The following is a 16,261-nucleotide window of genomic DNA, read 5'->3' on the forward strand; positions in this document are numbered from 1 at the left end:
GGACTGGATGATCTCTAAGGTCCCTTCCAACCCAAATCATTTTATGGTTCTATGATGCAGTGGCCTGAAAGGGTGTCTCCACCAGCAGAGCCTGTCTGGGGAGGGCAGCTTTAGGGCTTTAACTCTAGTGTGGCTCTCATCCTTCAGTTCCCTTGCTGTGGGCATGGTGTCTGTGAGGTGGTGGTGCCCATAGACTGGCTGTGTGCACCTGTCATTTCATGGTCATGCCCATGCAGAGGAGTTGGAAATGGATGATCTTTAAGGTCCCTTCCAACCCAAGCCAGTCTCTGATTCTAAACCTCCAAGCATGATGACTCCTCCACCTCCCTGGGCAGCCTGTTCCAGTCTTTATTTAACCCTTTCAGTGAAGAAGTTTCTTCTAATACCCAGTCCTCTCCCTTCCCTCATGTCCAGCCGCTTGCCCAACAAATCCAGACTGATTTTTCCCCCCCTTTCCCCATGCCCTGCATCCCACCTTGACTCTCCTCCTCCCCCTCTTCCCAGGTGGCCAGGCGATGGGGGAAGAGGAAAAACAAACCCAAGATGAACTACGAGAAGCTGAGCCGGGGCTTGCGTTACTACTACGACAAGAACATCATCCACAAGACGGCCGGGAAGCGCTACGTGTACCGCTTCGTCTGCGACCTGCAGAGCCTGCTGGGCTACACCCCCGAGGAGCTGCACGCCATGCTGGACGTCAAGCCAGATGCTGATGAGTGAAGGTGGCCAGCCATGGGTGGAGAACCTCACCCGTGTTACTTTGGAGAGTCGATGGGACTTTTTTCTGTTGGTTCTTTTTGATTTTTGTTTTGGTTTTTTTTTTGCTGTTACTTTCGTTGTTCGTTATTTTTTTTTTTGATGCATTGAGGAAAGAGGGTGGTGAAAGGAGCCAACTTTTGGCCAAAAACCCAAAGAGTTTGGTTTGCAGAAGGATGGGTTGTTTTTTGTTTGTTGTTTTTTTTTCTTTCCTGAAAGCTCCAAGACAGGCTTTTTTAGGGGTGAAATTCTGAGTTTTAAGAAAGCCAGAACAATGTAGCTCACTTCAAAAAAGGAACAAACCCCTCCTCATCCCTTGCTGTGTAGGAAGAAAGAATCAAGCAGATCCCTTTGGTTATTCACACAAGCCAACAGTTCAGGAAGTGACAGTATTCCCAAGGATTTAAATCAGGGAGGGAAAAACCAAAGTGGGTGAATAGTCCTGCTTCGGGGAGGGGCAATATAGGAAAAAACCAAGAACTTTGTCATTCTTGGTACAAGGCCTTTCTCTCTACAAAAGGCAGAATTTTTTCTAGGAGGGATCAAGACTTTTTTTTTCGTTAAAGTTTTATTTTATTAAATTTTGTGCCAGTATTTTTTTTTTAAATAGTCTTAAGCTCTAAGATGGTCTCAGTATTGCAATATTGTGTGTGTTTGTTTAAGCGCTACGTGTACCGCTTCGTCTGCGACCTGCAGAGCCTGCTGGGCTACACCCCCGAGGAGCTGCACGCCATGCTGGACGTCAAGCCAGATGCTGATGAGTGAAGGTGGCCAGCCATGGGTGGAGAACCTCACCCGTGTTACTTTGGAGAGTCAATGGGACTTTTTTCTGTTGGTTCTTTTTTATTTTTGTTTTGGTTTTTTTTTTTTGCTGTTACTTTCGTTGTTCGTTATTTTTTTTTTGATGCATTGAGGAAAGAGGGTGGTGAAAGGAGCCAACTTTTGGCCAAAAACCCAAAGAGTTTGGTTTGCAGAAGGATGGGTTGTTTTTTGTTTGTTGTTTTTTTTTCTTTCCTGAAAGCTCCAAGACAGGCTTTTTTAGGGGTGAAATTCTGAGTTTTAAGAAAGCCAGAACAATGTAGCTCACTTCAAAAAAGGAACAAACCCCTCCTCATCCCTTGCTGTGTAGGAAGAAAGAATCAAGCAGATCCCTTTGGTTATTCACACAAGCCAACAGTTCAGGAAGTGACAGTATTCCCAAGGATTTAAATCAGGGAGGGAAAAACCAAAGTGGGTGAATAGTCCTGCTTCGGGGAGGGGCAATATAGGAAAAAACCAAGAACTTTGTCATTCTTGGTACAAGGCCTTTCTCTCTACAAAAGGCAGAATTTTTTCTAGGAGGGATCAAGACTTTTTTTTTCGTTAAAGTTTTATTTTATTAAATTTTGTGCCAGTATTTTTTTTTTAAATAGTCTTAAGCTCTAAGATGGTCTCAGTATTGCAATATTGTGTGTGTTTGTTTCTGTTCTGCCAGCAGAGAGTTTTATCACAGTGAGGAAAAACTAAAAAAACTCAATCAATAACCAGTGTGTTTATGTAGACCCCACTGGAGAAGTGTAACACTTGGCATCTCCAGATCATATGTGAAGGAAAATTTAACTCCAAACTGGCTCCTGGTGATGCTGGCTGGGTGTGTGGCTTGTGCTTCCAATCCCCCACTCTTTGCTCTGCTGTTTGCTGATAAAGCTGGTTGAAATTTCTGCTTTCCTTTGTTGATAAAAAGGGGTCTTTTTGTATGGCTGTGTCTGCTTTGTGCACAAACCCTAACGAGATTTGCTGGGAAAATGTCTTTTTTTGCATTTTCAAATTTTTTTCAGTCCTCAAGGAACACTTTGGTGCTTTCAGAAAATGTGGGGGTTTTGGTTTTTGGAAGGAGAAAGGGGAGAAATTCACGTGTTTTGAGTGTGAGAAATGGAAAATGTTTAAGTTCATTAGGGGGGAAAAAATCAGGAAAAATTGAAAAAACAAAGGGAAATGTTTTTTCCTTCCTGTTTCGACCAGCTCTGTCTTTATTGCTGTATCTTTTTACCATCCTGGGCACATGCAGAAAGGAAATTGTCCTTGCAGATGGGTTCTTTAGTGATTCTGCAGACCTTGTCAGGGTGTGAGTGACACAAAGTGTATCCCAGTGTCACCAGAGTAAATCAGAGGTGTCGCTGCTTGCCTGAGATGGGTGCAGGATCAGTCCAGAGGGAGCTGCTTCCTCTGTCCTCCAAGCCTTTCACAGCATGGTTTGTGTTCAGAGGGGGAAATCCTGCTGCCCCCAGCACTTCCCGGGATGCTCTGAGCAAAGGGTGAGCTAAGGGATTGTTGAGGTGTTAGAGGAGTTAAGAGGTTATTGTTTCCCTGTCCAAATACAACCCCAGAGCCAGATCCATGTGGACCTGACTGCTGAGATGGGGTTTTCTCCCCTGGGAGCCACTGGGCATTTTCTTCCAGAACACAGTGTTTGAACCAAAAGTACCTTCTCTTTGTGTTGTCTGTGTGGTAGAGGTAGTTGTATTCCCTGCACAGGTGCTGTGAGACAGTAGTTGGGGGAGGCAGGGAAGGGCTTTGGCTTTCCCAAATTGCTCACTGGGCACTGCCAGTTTGATCCAGGCTGATAAATCTTTGGCAGGACAGGATGGCAAAGAGCTGCAACACTGGGGCACGTAACCCCCTTCAGAGGGGCAAGGTGATGCTTAGAGGTGCTGGGCTCTCCTCTGCTTCCTCTGGAGCCAGAGGCACCCAGCACCTCTGTATCCTCAGGGGGTCATGCTGGGGGGAGTCAGCCCCCAAATTGCTGCCTGCTTAAAAAAGGGAGTCCTGGAGGGGAAATAAGTGGGCTAAGAGGGAGCTCTAGCCAAGGGGTGTGGAAGCAGATGGTGGGTTAGGTGAGGGAGGTTTTCAGTTATGCTGTTAGCTCGTGGGGCTGGGCATCATCCCACTGAGCATATGGAGGGAAAAGGGTGAGATGGATGGAAAGGAAGGAAAAGGAGATGGAAGGAAGGTGGAAGGAATGTGCAGCAAAGGAGGAAAGGGACACTGCCTGCTGGGAGGTTAAATTTCAGCTCATATCTTGGGCAGGTAGGGAGGATGGGAAAAAAGAGCTTGGCTGAGCTGGGGAGAGGAAAGGAAAAAGTGGCTATCATGGATGAGATCCCCTGCCAGTGAGGCCCTGGGGCAGAGCTCTGGGAGTTGAGCAAGATGTGAGGGCACGGATGTGTGCAGGGGGGAGCAGTTAAAGAACACCCTGCCAGGACACACTGTGGGGGTTGGATTTCCAGCAGTTGGGTGGGTTTTTTAGGTTCAGGATTGCTGCCAAGTGCCCTTAGCTTACCCTTCACAGGCCACTTCCAGCAGTGAAACTCTTGCACCCTACAGCAGGGTGCTGCCAGGAGGCTGGGCACACCATGTCCTACCCTCACACTGTGCCTCAGGATGTGGCTCCTGCTTTGCTCAGCTGCTCCACTGCAGCTGAAGTGCCTTTTTCCAGCAGAAAACAGGGATGAAATCTCCCTCTTGACAAAAAAACCCACAGGTTCAGGTACCAGCCCCATTCTTTTGCCAGGCTAAATACCTCCTCTGCTTCACCATGCTTATTTGTTCCAGGTTTCCAAGATGAACCTGTGTGTTCCCAGTGATTTTGGGAAGGCAGCTTGAAGGTTAGAAAGGGTGAGTTGTAGAAAGCAGCTCTGGTTTTTGGCAGTAGCCCCTGGTCAGAGCTTCTCCATCATTTTTCCCAGCCATCGGCCATCCCAGCTCACAGCCTGTGTGCAGGTGCAACAGAAAAAAGGGACATCACTTTCTGTTTTCCTTTAGCTCTATATTCCCAACCTAGAGACCATCCCAGAGAGGGTTGTGTGCTGTTTATACACTGGAAATTTTGTTTATCTTTATTTTTTCTTTTCATTCTGCTTTTTAACTGCTTGCTGACCTATGGCAAGGGCTGTCTGGAACCCAAACCCTCTGACCTATTTTTTGAGGCCATGAAAATGTGGTTAACCCACACACCAGAAGGATGGATTTGAGAAGGATGATGGAGATCTGCCAGGGATGGGACTTGCTCCTGTGCTGTTTTTTCTGCATGGGGATGAGCTTCACCCTTGGCAGATACATGTGGCTTTTGGAAATGGGGGAATTTTGTCTTGTTTTGGAACGTCTCAGGTGTGTCTGATGATTTTTGGGGGTTATTTTCTATGTTCTCCTTGTGATCTGCTGTTCTTCATGCAGGGGGGGGTGTCCCCAGCAAAGCCTGAGCCCTCCCTTGGGAGCTTTGCTCTTGCAAAGAGGAGCTTTCCAGGGCTTCAGGTTTGACACCTCAGTAAAAGGTAAAATAACCCCAAAACCTGATGAAAAAAGCAAAGCACTTTTTCTGCTGCCTCTCTCCATCTCTGTGTGTAGGATGACCATAACCCATGGCCACTCATGTGTAGGTCCTATTTTATTTCCACACTAGCACTATCCTGCTCCAAACATCAGGTGGATCCAAACAGGGCAAGAAATAGAAAACATTGTAAATTTAACCTTCTCGTGTCTTTCCAAACCAACACATCCTCCATAAAAACAGTCCCTGTAAGCACCAATAAATTTAGATGCTTCAGGAAACATCTTTATCTTCTGACTCCTGCTCTTCTGGAAGGGTTTTCTGTGAGGCTTTAAGGCTTAATTGCTTGTTCCTCATTAATACTGCAAAATTTGGATGCCTTGGCTTGCTCTGCTCTCTGGTAGGGTCTATATAACATCTATGAGCTGTTGTCTACATTCCAAAGAGGTTTAAATAGATGATAAATCTATGTATACATATATGTTATAATGGAATATCTCCAGGAATTAACTGCCTCAGTAAATGAAAAAAAAAAAAAAGTCTTTTGTTTTGTTTTGTTTTTTACACATGGGATTTCTTTTGTTTTTAAGCTGATAAACATAAAAGAAAAAAAAAAAAAAGAGATTGTTATATTGTGCTGTTCGACTATTTTCCAACTTGTATTTTCATATAATTTATATTTTTTAAAAGTGGAAAAAAAATTTAAAAGTGAGATGAAAAAAAAAAAAATTCCAAAAAAAGGAAAAAAGCAGGTGCTTTTTTTTTTTTTAAAAAAAAAGAAACCAAAACCAACCAACCAACCAACCAAAACAAACACCACAATTAAGGGCTTTTCATTATCCCTAAAGACTGTAGAAGTTAAAGGCCTATTGAAAACAAAAGAGCACACAAGGGGAATTATAGGAAGAATGTTGACCTTGGAGGGGAAAGACTGGTAAAAAAAAAGAAACCAAACAACTGAGCTGAGGTAGCATAGAGATGTAGCGACGTGTGTGTGTCTGTGTGTTGTTCTGTTTTGTCTTGGGTTTTGTTGTGTTGTTGTTTTTTTTTTAAGGGATACAAAAATAAAAGAAAAAGTCCCTCCAACATGGAATTCTGAAAGAAGGAGGGGGTTGGTTTTGTTTTAATTGCTGATGCTGGCACATCATTTTGCTGGAGAGTTTTTTATATACTGTAGCCTTATTTCATATCGTATTTTAAACCATGTGAAATTAAAAGAAGAATAATTCATAGCCCTCTGTGTCCGTGTGGTCTTTAGTTGCCTTCACTCTTGAAATTTGGGGAGCAAAGTGGAAAAACAGTGGAAAAACTTGGAAATCCCAGAAAATTCACTATTTTTTTGCTTGTTAAAAACGTCACGTGGTTATAGGAGACAAGGGCCTGGCTTGTCTGGCTTCTGTCATCACAGTTGTGGGCTCGGGGGTAGGAGGAGGGAGGTGCTGTTGGCTCCATCTCACTTTGGGAGCAGGACATGTGGGTTGTCCACTCCTCAGAGGCTGTCCCCACTCTGCATTGTTCCCCCAGGGCTTCGAACTGGTCTTTCATCCTGAATCATCACTGGGAGCTCGGGATACCTGTGGTTTACCACCCCAAATGACTTTGGTAGCAGCTGTTTGCTTCAGACTCCTGTGAAATAGGTGGGGCCAACTCATGAAGATGCTGCTGGGCATCCACTTTCCTCCTGGAGACTTTGGGCTGAGGGCCTTCAAGAGGAGAAATTGCCTCAAGGCATCAAATCAGACCGTTGTGCTGATTCATGAGGCCAGCATCTTGATAGCTTCAGGGTCCAGGAGGAGCTGACTCACCAGGCTGGGGAGTCTGGACGGGAAATTCCCAGGGGACACCATCTGACACTTGGTTGCCTGAATCAGCATGAAGTGGATCAGACTGGGCATCCACCAACGTGCTGTCCCCCTTGGTTGAACACCAAGGAGGGTGGAGGAGGCGTCAACTGAAGGAGGTTGCAACAGATGAATCTAGGACAAGGAATATTTAGAATAATTCCATTTCTAGTCGCTCAGCTCTCGGGCAGGCAAGGGAGCAAGATGTCCTGGGGAAGGACTGGAGGACAAGGGGTCCTTGCAGGTGAAAGGGAGGGAGAAGAGTTAAAAAAACAAAGGGCAAAGTGAGCTGCATCCTTCATCATCCCCCCTAGTGACTGCAGATGATTGTTTTAACGTTTTTCACTATAAATACCCTCTGGGAAGCCCCTGTGCACCTGGGGCAGCCTCTGGGGAAATGCTGGCAGTTAACGGCCCCGCTGAGCACCCCAGCCCCCCAGAGGAAGCACCAGGGGTGGAGGATGAAGCCAACACTCCCCTCTTTGGTGCCCCTGCCCCGGCCCCGACTCCTTTTCCCAAGCCAAGGTTCTCCAGGGAATATTATTATAATAATAAATAAGGACATTTAGGGTGGGGAAGCAGAGTTCAGGGTGTGGGGTGGGAAGAGCATCACCAGGGCAGCACTGCACCCCCTGCAGTGGTCTGCCTGTCATTAATTAAGCTGTTAATGAAAGAGCATCAACATTCAGCTGAAGAGGAAGAGCTTTGCAGGCCAAACCTGCCTGTGCAGGGAATTGCACCTTCAGGAGGATTTTCCATGGCTTATTGACCCCAGATACGGAGCTTTAAACAAAGCCAGAGCAGCCAAAAGGTTTTCCCAGGCACTGGCACATGGGAGTCCAGGGGTGTTGGTATCCCCGGGATTACTGTATCCCAGGAATGTTGGTATCCCAGGGATGTCTGTATCCCCAGCATATCTGTGTCCCAGGGTCTGCAGGGTGGAGGGGGCTTTGCAGGCTCCAAAGCAGCCAAGAGCTGCTGCTCTAAGCAGAGGCTGGAGAGGAAAAGGGCTTTTTTCTGGTCGGTGTCTTGAAATGTGACACCTGAACTGGTGCTGGGGGGAACGAAGAGAGAGTGAAAGGGGAACCGAAATTATTGAGGGCTGAACCAGGGGAAGGGCTCTCTAGAAATCTCCAAGGTGGAACAAGAGAGGAGAACAAGGAGGAGAAGCAGGAATACAGGGGAAGGATGGAGAGATGTGGGGAGGTGGCCTGGGGGCTGCAGCAGGAGCTCTGCTCCTTCCCTCGGGGATACAGGGCATGTAAGTGCATGTAGAGGCATGTACACCCTTGCACACCCATACAGAGGCACCCTGGCACACCCTTGCACACCCATGCAGAGGCATGTACGCCCATGCACAACCTTGCACACCCATGTAGAGGCATGTACACCCATGCACACCCATGTACCCCCTTGCACACCCATGCACACCCATGTCCCCCTTGCACACCCATGCACACCCATGTCCCCCTTGCACACCCATGCACACCCATGTCCCCCTTGCACACCCATGCACACCCATGTCCCCCTTGCACACCCATGCACACCCATGTCCCCCTTGCACACCCATGCACACCCATGTCCCCCTTGCACACCCATGCACACCCATGTCCCCCTTGCACACCCATGCACACCCATGCACACCCACATCAAGCACATGGCAATGACTTTGCTGGCAGCAGCAAGGATGTAAGTGCATGTAGGCACACCCATGCCCTTGCATGCACATACATGGACACCCTGGCACACCCTTGCACACCCATGCAGAGGCATGTACACCCTGGCACACCCTTGCACACCCATGTAGGGGCATGCACACCCTGGCACACCCATGCAGAGGCATGTACACCCTGGCACACCCTTGCACACCCATGCAGAGGCATGTACGCCCATGCACAACCTTGCACACCCATGTAGAGGCATGTACACCCATGCACACCCATGTACCCCCTTGCACACCCATGCACACCCATGTCCCCCTTGCACACCCATGCACACCCATGCACACCCACATCAAGCACATGGCAATGACTTTGCTGGCAGCAGCAAGGGCCTTACCCCACACGAACAGGAGCTTTGGGGCTGCTGGGAGGTTTTTGGCCACTCGGGTCCCCTTTCCCCGCCGGGACTGGCCGTGCCCGGGCTGGTGCTGCCGGGGGTGCTGGAGCTGCCTTCCCGAGTCAGCATTTTCCACTCCAGCGCTGTTTGCTTTCCGCGCCCGGCTCCCTCCTGCTGCTCCCAGGCCTCTGAACTCCATCCAACAGCAACTTCCCGGCTCCTCCAGCGGCCTTTCCCCGGCGCTGCTGTTCCCTGGCCTGGCTTGAAAGCTGCCCCACAATGAGCTATTGTGCCCGGCTGCTCCGCCGGGGAGGGAAGAGCCGCCGGGGCCAGAAACCAGCAGCTGCCGTGGGGCTGCCCCGGGGGGGACACAAGGACAGGGGTGCTCCCCAACATGTTGCATCCTTAAGGCAGGGGGATGCTCCCCAAACTGCTGCATCCCTGGGCTGGGGGATGCTCTGCAAGATGCTGCATCCCTGAGGTGAGGATGCTCTCCAAACTGCTGCATCCCTGGGATGGGGGTGTTCCCCAAAACGCTGCATCCCTGCCTTGTCTGTGACATCTTTTCAGGGTCTGGAATGGGGGCAGGGCTGTCCCTGGGATGTCCTGATTGTCCCTCTACTGCTTGGATTGCTCTTGATGGCCCAAGAGTGATGAGACCTGCTGCCTGCCCCTCTGTGCCCCAGCTCAGCTCTGTCCTGTCTCTTAGCCACCTCCTTACACTCCACTGTCCCTCCCATCCCTCCTCCTTCACCCCTCCCAGGACCCCAAACCCACCATCTCCCACCATCCCTCCTAAGAAACTAAAATAAAACATGAAAATCCCCACAATGGCATTTTTTTTTCTTCAGGGTTTTTATTTTTCTTCTCTTCCCCATCCCAGTTGCTCCTGAAAAAAAAAAACAACCAACACAGCAGTCTGTCCCCAGTTCTATCTCTGGTGCAGGTGAGATGGGGGGCAGTGGGGGATGTTGCCTGAGGTTTCCCTGGGGACACCATGGACAATTGTGGGGGGCTGGGACCCCTAGCACGGGACTGCAGAGGTGGGTGGGATGCTCTGAGCATCTCAGGGCACTTGCTTCCTATGAGCAGCCTTTGCACATGGTTCTGTTTTTCCCAAATACACCCACCTGGGTCCCCAACATGCTCTCTGCTCCACAGAGCATTGCTCCATCCACCTTGGACCTGTCCCTCTATTTTAGAGTCCAGCAGATTCAAGGACCCTGAAACAGAGTGGTGGAGACAAGACCCCATGTCCCTCCATGACTGCCCCAACCTGGTTGAAGGTGGCCCTTTTCGGCCAGGGCTGGAGGTGTTTTTCAGCCCCCTTCATCCTCAGGGGTTTTGCAGCCCATCTGTGGCCAATCTCCCTGCCAGCTCATGCTCCTCTCCTCCTGATCCCCCCCCAGACTCCCTCTCCTCGACACCCCCCCAGTCTGGGTGAGCAGAAAGCTCTTGTCAGAGCAGAGCTCCCTGTAAATCACCTGGCTCTGCATCACCAGGGGCTCCTTTTTCATCACAAAGACACTACAAAAAATGGTGAGTGGGGGAAATATCCCTTTTGGCAGGAAACAGGCACAGCCCGTGAGAACCAGCCCACTGGCCTGGGCTGAAATATCTGTTTATTCTTCCTTTTCTCCTTTTCAGGGTTGTGGCTTTGCCCCTGTGAGGTCCCCTGTGGCAGCTTCCATGGCAGATCCACCCTCCCCCTCTCCCCAGTAAAAAAAAGTGTTGAGGACTTCATAGCATCAAGAGGAAAGGGAGAAGGAGGGGATGAAACATAAATTAAATCAATAAAAATGAGCAAGGGCTTGTGGAGCCAAAGGCCTCTGGCTGCCAGGGGTGTAAACTTGGGAAAAGGTCTCGGTGATTTTAGGCAACCAGCACCTGCTTGAGCCCTGCCAGCACCCACAGGTGCCTTGGCCAAGTGTGTTCCCTGCTGGCTGGGTAATTCAAAGTGGTTCCAACATCTAAGGAAGTGCAATGAAAATGGGCCACAAAGATTATCCGAGGGCTGGAGCAGCTCTTTGATGAGCACAGGCTGAGGCAGTTGGGGTGTTCAGTCTGAAACAGAGAAGGCTCTGGGGGCACCTCCCAGTGGCCTTCCAGTGCCTGAAGGGGCTGCAGGAAAGCTGGGCAGGGGCTTTTTACAGGGGCTTGCAGTGAGAGGACAAGGGGTGATGGTTTTGAGCTGAAAGAAGAGAGATTTAGGTGAGAGATCAGGTGGAAATTCTTCAGTGTGAGGGTGGTGAGACCCTGGAACAGGCTGCCCAGAGATGTTGTGGGGGCTCCATCCCTGGAAGTGTTGAAGGGCAGGTTGGATGGGGCTTGGAGCAGCCTGGGCTGGTGGGAGGTGTCCCTGCCCATGCAGGGGAGATGGAACTCAATGATCTTTAAGGTCCCTTCCAACTCCAAACATTCTGTGATTCTGTGATTCTGTAACTCAGTCTCAGATGTTATAAAAATTATGATTTGGGGCAGGATTTTGCCCATGACGTTGCTGTGCCAGATTTTGCTCTGTGCTGCTGGGGGGTTTTGCCTGGTTAGATCCTCAATTTTATCATCCTTGTCCTCTGGTCTGATAAGGAAAGTGACCAAAGAAAAGTGCTCAGCCTGATGGCTCTGCCAATACATGGGTTTGATTTTGGAATGAAAAATCAGGGATTATGACCTGAATATGAGGGCTTCTTGAAAGTGGAAATGAGGAAAATGTATTCAGTGGTCAGGTTTGGTAACCTCTGGAAGGGCTTTCCCACCATTGCCATGGCTTAAATGGAGCTGGGAGGGCTCTTGTTTCGATTGCCCTCCCCCCAAGTATTTGCCCTAGCTCAAAAAAAAAGATTTTGTGCCTTGCAGCAGAGATGCTGACAACAAACCTGGGGTTTTCACGTAAGTTTTGGGTGAGTTTTTTGCAGCCAATCTCCTTTTGAGATGGAAACATATCTGGGTGCCAATAAGAAGCTCATCCCTCCCAAAACTCAATGTTGCAGCAGCAAAATGGGATTTTGCATCTTTTCCTTCCCCAAGCACCCAGGGCTGCACCAACCCCAAGGATTCCCATCCTCAAAACTTCCCAACCTCGACCCAAAATGGTGTTTGCAACCAGACAAGCAGGGAAGAAACAGAAACAAAGTGATGTGGCCGCCTTTGCCTGGTCATGATGAGTCACAGGCAGCCTCATGGCTGGCAAGGCTGTGCCAGCTCCCTGCTCACCCACCAGCAAAGTGATAAAAACACCAACCCAAACTCAACAAAAAGCCTTCAAGTCTCCTCAGGCCACCCTGTGCACACCCAAGGTGCTGGCAGGAGGAAGCAATGCCATTTCCATAGGAGCATTCCTGGGGATCTCAGCAATCCTTCTCCATTAAAATCAGCAATGAGGAATGCACAATTCCTACCAGGATGGCTTATGGAAATGATAAACAGAACCAGAGTAAATACAGTTTTATATGTGGATTTAGAAATCTCAGCAGCTGGAGCGTCCGCCCCCCCCCCCGCAAGCGCTGGGCTTGTAGGAGGGAGGGGGGGAAGGAGCTGAAGCTGCTTCCAGAAGTTGCACATTTCAGCTAAATTAGTTTAATAAACATTTTGGTTTACGATTCAAACTTGCTTAACCACACAAGCAAAACTGATACAGATCAGCCGTGGGCTGGTATGTGCTCGCTGGCCGGGTTTGCACGGAGCTCAGGCTGGGCCCTGCTCCCTGCACGTCTGGAGAAGACCCAGCCCAGATAAGGGCTGGATTTGTTGGGCAAAGTGGATAGAAGAAAGATTTGAAGAATTCAGCCCCAAATCTTGCCTTGGCCATGCCCAGGTGGCACAGGAGCAGGTGGTGGGTTTCCAGCCTGGCGTTGCATGGGGACCTGCATCTTCTTCACGTTGCACATCCCTCCTGCACCCAGACAGTGTCACACTCACTGACCATTTTCTCAGCTGTCTCTTTTTAAGCCCTGAGACACCTCCCTTTGGGGCTGCCATCGCTGCAGCACCACACCAAGAGCTTTCTGGTGCTGGAGAAAAACAACTTGTGGTTTTTTGACTGACCAACTTCTGTGCACTCGGGTTCCAGATGCTCCAAGGACCCTTTTTCCGAGAGCGCTGGTGATGTTGCCAGGGAAGAGCAGGACTGTGTGAAGCCTTTCAAAGTGGGATCCCGAAACGTAGGGCATGGCATCACGAGCAGGAGCTGATGGAGCTGTGGAGAAGGTGGTCTAAGCTTAGCAACATGCCTGTGGGTGTCATGGGAAATGCTGGTGGCTTCCCTTGTGCACTTTGCTTTTCTTGTCATGCTCTGGTCCAAGCCATGGATGTCCCCATTTTTGCTGGACATGCCCTCTCCACGAACTTAATCTCACCCGGCTGAGCCACCAAAATCACTGGCACAGACTCTGACTCATTCTTGAAGCCTCAGCAGAGGGATGTGATGGATGGGAAGAGTGAATGTCCAAGTGAGGGGTCCCATGGTGTCCTGTCCTCCTGTGGGTGAAACCCCAGCCATCAGCAGATGCATTTTTGGGAACATCCCTCAGAAAACCAGCCAAGGAGGAGGCCAAAAGATCTCCTTGGGGAAAAACAAAACCTGCAGCAGAAAAACTGGTGGTAAATGAATGAAAGTCCAGCAAAGGAACTCGGAGCTGTGAAGATCTCAGCCCGTGAGAGGAGCTGCTTAACCTAAACCAGATTTCTGTAGGAAATAACTCTAGGCCATTTCCACCACAAACTATGCACTGCTGCTGCTTGGAGAAGGCTGTACCACCGTCATCCCAGGCTATTTTTTTCCCCATCTTCCCTTCCAAGCATTGTTCCAAGAAGACTCTGCCGCAGCCGGCTGGGTGCCCTGGGAAATAACTTTCCCACCACTTTCTCTCTCCCCATGAAGGACATGGGGGGAAGCAGACAAGAGGTCTCGCCGAAGCCAGCAGGAAGCCAGTGGTGGTGGTATTATTTAGGAGCAGAGCTGGGAGGAGGCAACGTTGGCTCTTCATCCACGTCAGCAGCGGAACCAAACTGGGGTTGAATCTCAGCATCGTTTTGGTTGGAAAAGACCTTGAAGCTCATCAAGTCCAACCATGAAAGTTGGACCTTGAAACCATTCCAGCTGAGCTGGTTGTTTGGGCTTCAGATGGGAGAGTGAGGGATGGGCTAGGAAGCAAGAATGACTTGGAATTCAGGATGGAGAAGACAATATCCATCTGCTTTCCAGGAATGGAGGATGAAGACAAAGGACCATGACCTCAAGCAGAATTGAATGGGCCAGCACAGCCCCAACTTGCTCTCCTTTTCCATGCAGGATGCTCGGGGGAGCAGGAGGTCTCCACCCTGCATCCTCATGGCTCTGCCAACTTCTGGGTCACTTGAGTTGCTGAATGAAAAAAAAACAAAAACAACTGAAAAGGGCATAATTTGTGTTCCCAGAAAAGGCTTCAATCCCTCAAGACAATTTTCTAGGTGAAAAATGGGGTCTCAGATAGAGGATTTTTAAAAAGCTTTCAGCTTTGCATGGACATTCTGGGATTGACATCACAGAAGTGGGGAAGGAATCGACACCGACTTACCCAGAAATACTCACTGTGTGGGAGTAAACTGGGACAAGTTTGACTTCTAGCTGAAGAATAACAGTTTTCTGGGGATGGAGAGGAACAAAATTAAATCAAAACGGGTTTTGACCAGCTCTCAAAAAAAAAATAATTTTAAAAAAACCAACTCAGCATTTTTCTCTCCCAAAATCTCCCAGGTACCGGAGGCTGTGACCCAAGCAGCTTTCCCACCCTGGCACAGGGGCTTTTTCTTCCATCCTTTCCACATCTCATCACCCTTTTTGTCTGCAAAAGCAAGCCTTGACCTTGCTTGGAGAACTGGAACCCATGACTTCAAAAGCTTAGAAAGATCTGCCTGTGGGCAGGTGTAAAGAGCTGCAGCTCCTGAGAACCCAGCCCTGAGTATCCTCCTGGAAGGAACAGAGGATAGAGGTGAAAATGGAAAATGTTCAGGGGAAAATGGGATGTCAGTGGGATTTTTAAAGGGTTTGCAACCCAGAGCAATGGCTGGTGGAGGTCAGGGCTGACAGTTGGAGTTTTTGGTGGCCTTCCAAGGCTTTGGAGGCAACCAATGGTGACAGAGACCTCCATCTATCTTAGCAGAAAGAGGTGGCCCAAACAACCTACTGAGGTCTTGCTGGTGCCTGGTATTGCCACTGGTGTACCCTGAGCAATTCATGCCCTTCCAAGGCCACCTTGTTTGTCTGGGCAGGGAGAAGTCAATGGGGCACCCTTGTGGGGTTTCAAGGCATTTGAGGGTTTGTCCCCCCATAGGTCCAGGCTGGCTGGTGCAAGAGCAACAGGAATTAAGTCTCCATGCAACTATTAGCCCCTCAACAGCAGCTGCCTTGGCCCGAAGCCCAGGAAAGGATTTATTCCATCAAGAGCAGGAGGATAAACTTCACCTCTGCTTCTCTGACAGCTACAGCTACCTGGAAGAGGAAACCTGATTTTTTAACGTGGCTTTATTTGAACATCTGTTGGAGGAGTTTGGGGAGCCTGGGCATTTCCTCCCAGGGCTAATCCAATTAACCCAGCTTGGGGAGAGCTTTGTGGACATGCCTGGCTGGGCACAGTCCCTTTGGGAGAGGGGGACAGAGGGATTAACCCTCCTAGGGGAGAGATGTTGCTTCACCCCTGAAGCCAAACCACAGGAACATGGACTTGGTGTACATGGACTGGGAAGGGATCCTTCCATCCTGTGGCCCTGAAGATCTTCCCATCTTTCCTGATTCCTCCTCAAATCCAACTCTTTCTGCCCCCACCCCTTCCAGTCTAGAATTTGGGAGTAGCCAGCTCCAGCCTTTGCATTAAGAACTATGCAAAGAAAATTATAAGGAATAAAGTAAAATTGAATTTAGTGTTCCCTTTGGTGGGGAAGGGGTTGAAGTTTGCTGAAAATTGCTGGAGGGGAGGAAGACTCTGGTGCTGGAGGTTGATTTCCAGATGTCCCCAGGACTTTATGGGACAGGGAAGGAGGAATTCTGCTTTGATCTGCTGTGTTCTGTGATCACCACTGCAAACCTCCTAGCACTGCTCCCTCCCATTCCTCCCTGTAATGACCTCCTGGATTTCCCATGGATGAAACAAGGACCTGGGGATGAAGAAATCCTCCACAGAGGTCAGGGAAAGCAGGGGTTACCCCAACAGCTGCCAAACTCGGGGTGTCCTGCCCCACTGCCCTGCTCCCACCCCCCCATCGAGCTGGTTGGTAATGTGAACCCTGTAGGAATGAAGGATTTTACCAGAGCTGGTACCAAAAA

General features: G+C 49.4%; 1 protein-coding gene across 2 annotated transcripts in view; it reads left to right on the top strand.

Annotated features, from left to right (window-relative positions):
• The window catches only part of ETS1 (v-ets avian erythroblastosis virus E26 oncogene homolog 1), a 67,327-nt gene extending 66,607 nt beyond the window's left edge, over positions 1-720 (top strand). For both annotated transcript variants that reach the window (XM_010008088.1, XM_010008087.1), the window contains one exon: positions 505-720. In XM_010008088.1, the coding sequence (XP_010006390.1) occupies positions 505-720 (216 nt within the window). The remainder of the gene's footprint in view (positions 1-504) is intronic.
• The last annotated feature ends 15,541 nt before the right edge of the window (positions 721-16,261 follow it).

The sequence above is a fragment of the Chaetura pelagica genome, unplaced genomic scaffold (assembly GCF_000747805.2).
Source record: "Chaetura pelagica isolate M959 unplaced genomic scaffold, ChaPel_1.0 scaffold32, whole genome shotgun sequence".
NCBI classification, from domain to species: domain Eukaryota; kingdom Metazoa; phylum Chordata; class Aves; order Apodiformes; family Apodidae; genus Chaetura; species Chaetura pelagica.